Source organism: Charadrius vociferus, unplaced genomic scaffold (genome assembly GCF_000708025.1).
Source record: "Charadrius vociferus isolate BGI_N301 unplaced genomic scaffold, ASM70802v2 scaffold467, whole genome shotgun sequence".
Taxonomy (NCBI): Eukaryota; Metazoa; Chordata; class Aves; order Charadriiformes; family Charadriidae; genus Charadrius; species Charadrius vociferus.
The window spans coordinates 910,794-912,550 of NW_009649309.1; the positions used below are offsets into that span (position 1 = coordinate 910,794).

Consider the following 1,757-nt stretch of genomic DNA (forward strand, 5'->3'; position numbering starts at 1 on the left):
TTTTAGAAAAGAGCAGATCAAAGGCATTGTTTTTTTTTTAATAAACTCTGTTTTCTAGTGCTGAGGGGTGAGATTTTTTTTACAGGGTGAAAATTCATCAGTTTCTGAAAACCAAGGCTTTCTGAGCATTTGCATCCTGAGTTCCTCCTTTTAGGCTTAACTGGGCTGTTTTGTGGCTTTGGGATGGAGGGATCTATGAAGTGTTGCATTTTGTCACTGATAATCCCTGCTCTCTAGTGCAGAGGATGCACAAAGCTGCAGTGCTGGGGATCTATCCCATCCCTCAGGCAGGAACAGTTAAGTGCAAAGGCTACTTTTTCAGGTTTGGAAAGGCTGGTGAGGTGAAGAAGCTCCTAACCACAGGGGAACTGCTTCCATGACTCTCATGTTCGCTGTTTATTTTACTTTTGTCAGAGAACTCCAAAGCAGCAACTTGACTATATTCCCCCCTTGCTCCTTGCCCTGTGGTCTGTTTGTTTGTTCATGGGGATGTCGATGGTGTTTAAAGGACTAGGCTGGCAGAAGGAAAGCTGCTTATCCCGCCTCCCCAGGTCCTCTGCTGTCCTTTAGAGCAATACCCTTTCTGAAGGCTGTGCCCTGACTGGGGACATCGCTGGACTGAAAGAGAGCTGCAGCTCTCTCCCTGGGGACGGAGAGGGTTGTGTGTTCCCGTCTGGGGCTCTTCTGGCTGGGCTTGTGGCTTTTTCTGAATGTTCTCTTTCTGGGGCCAAAACAGGTCTTTTCCTCCAGATCAGGTGATGCCAGCAGAGAAACCAAGCCTGGTCTATGCTGAACTGTTAAGCCTAGCAGGAACCCCCAGCCTGCCTCTTCTGTAACACCCAGGGTCAGAGGTGTGCCCTGAGTTCCCTGCACCCAGCTGCCCTGGTGTTACTCCAGGCCACCTCCTCTGACTGACTCTTTCTCTCTTTTCTTTGGGCAGGAAAAAGCTGACGCTGCTGAGGGAGATGCTGGCGGGCTGCGGTGCAGGTACCTGCCAGGTGATTGTCACCACTCCCATGGAGATGCTCAAAATCCAGCTGCAGGATGCGGGGCGAATTGGTACGTGGGTTTCTCTTCCCTGTCCACTGAGCAGGCAGGGGGGGAAAGGGCTGGGACGGGGCTGTAAAGGCAAAGGGGGAGGGAATGAGTGGAGAAAACCTTTCCTCTGCTCTTCTGAGTCCAAGGTATCTCAGGCTGTAGCAGAAGTTTTTCCTCCTCTTCCCAGCTCCTTTCCCCCCACCTCTCTGTTTTTGCTCATCTGGTTTTGCAGAGGCCCTTGCAGTTAAAAGAGGTTTGTTTTTTTTTTTTCCTCAAAGCAATAGGCTTGGCAAGTGAAACAGCAAATGCTGTGGATGGAGACAGGAGAGATGACTGGGTGGTCAGCTTGTGAGTGATTAAAACTTGTTAGTTACTGTGCACTCAAGAAGGGATTAGCATTGTCCAGTGCTTTTCCTGTGGTGCTTCCTCCATCTCCATGTTTTCTGATGTTTATTCTCTTTTCTACCCCCCTGAAGCACCTCCCTAACAGCTTCCCAAGGGGATGTGTCCCTTCAAATTGACTTGTCTCCCCTCTTACTCTCTCTTTTGTTTTTGTTGTGTTTTTTTTTTTTTTTTTTTCCTCCTGACAAAAGCAGCAGTTGTCTTGGCTTAAATAGTAAATAAAATTCTCGTGGCACACTGGATTTGGAAGAGGTTTGGGGTCGAGCTCTCAGGGCTGTGGGCAGGAACTGGCAGGGACAGACAAGAAGGAGTGTGAG

The 1,757-nt window shown here is 49.1% G+C and overlaps 1 protein-coding gene across 1 annotated transcript in view; it reads left to right on the plus strand.

Moving 5' to 3' along the window:
* Positions 1–1,757, plus strand: part of SLC25A22 (solute carrier family 25 (mitochondrial carrier: glutamate), member 22) — a 28,009-nt gene that overhangs the window by 22,206 nt on the left and 4,046 nt on the right. Inside the window, exon 5 of the mRNA XM_009889360.1 lies at positions 941–1,059. Within this exon, the coding sequence (XP_009887662.1) occupies positions 941–1,059 (119 nt within the window). The remainder of the gene's footprint in view (positions 1–940; positions 1,060–1,757) is intronic.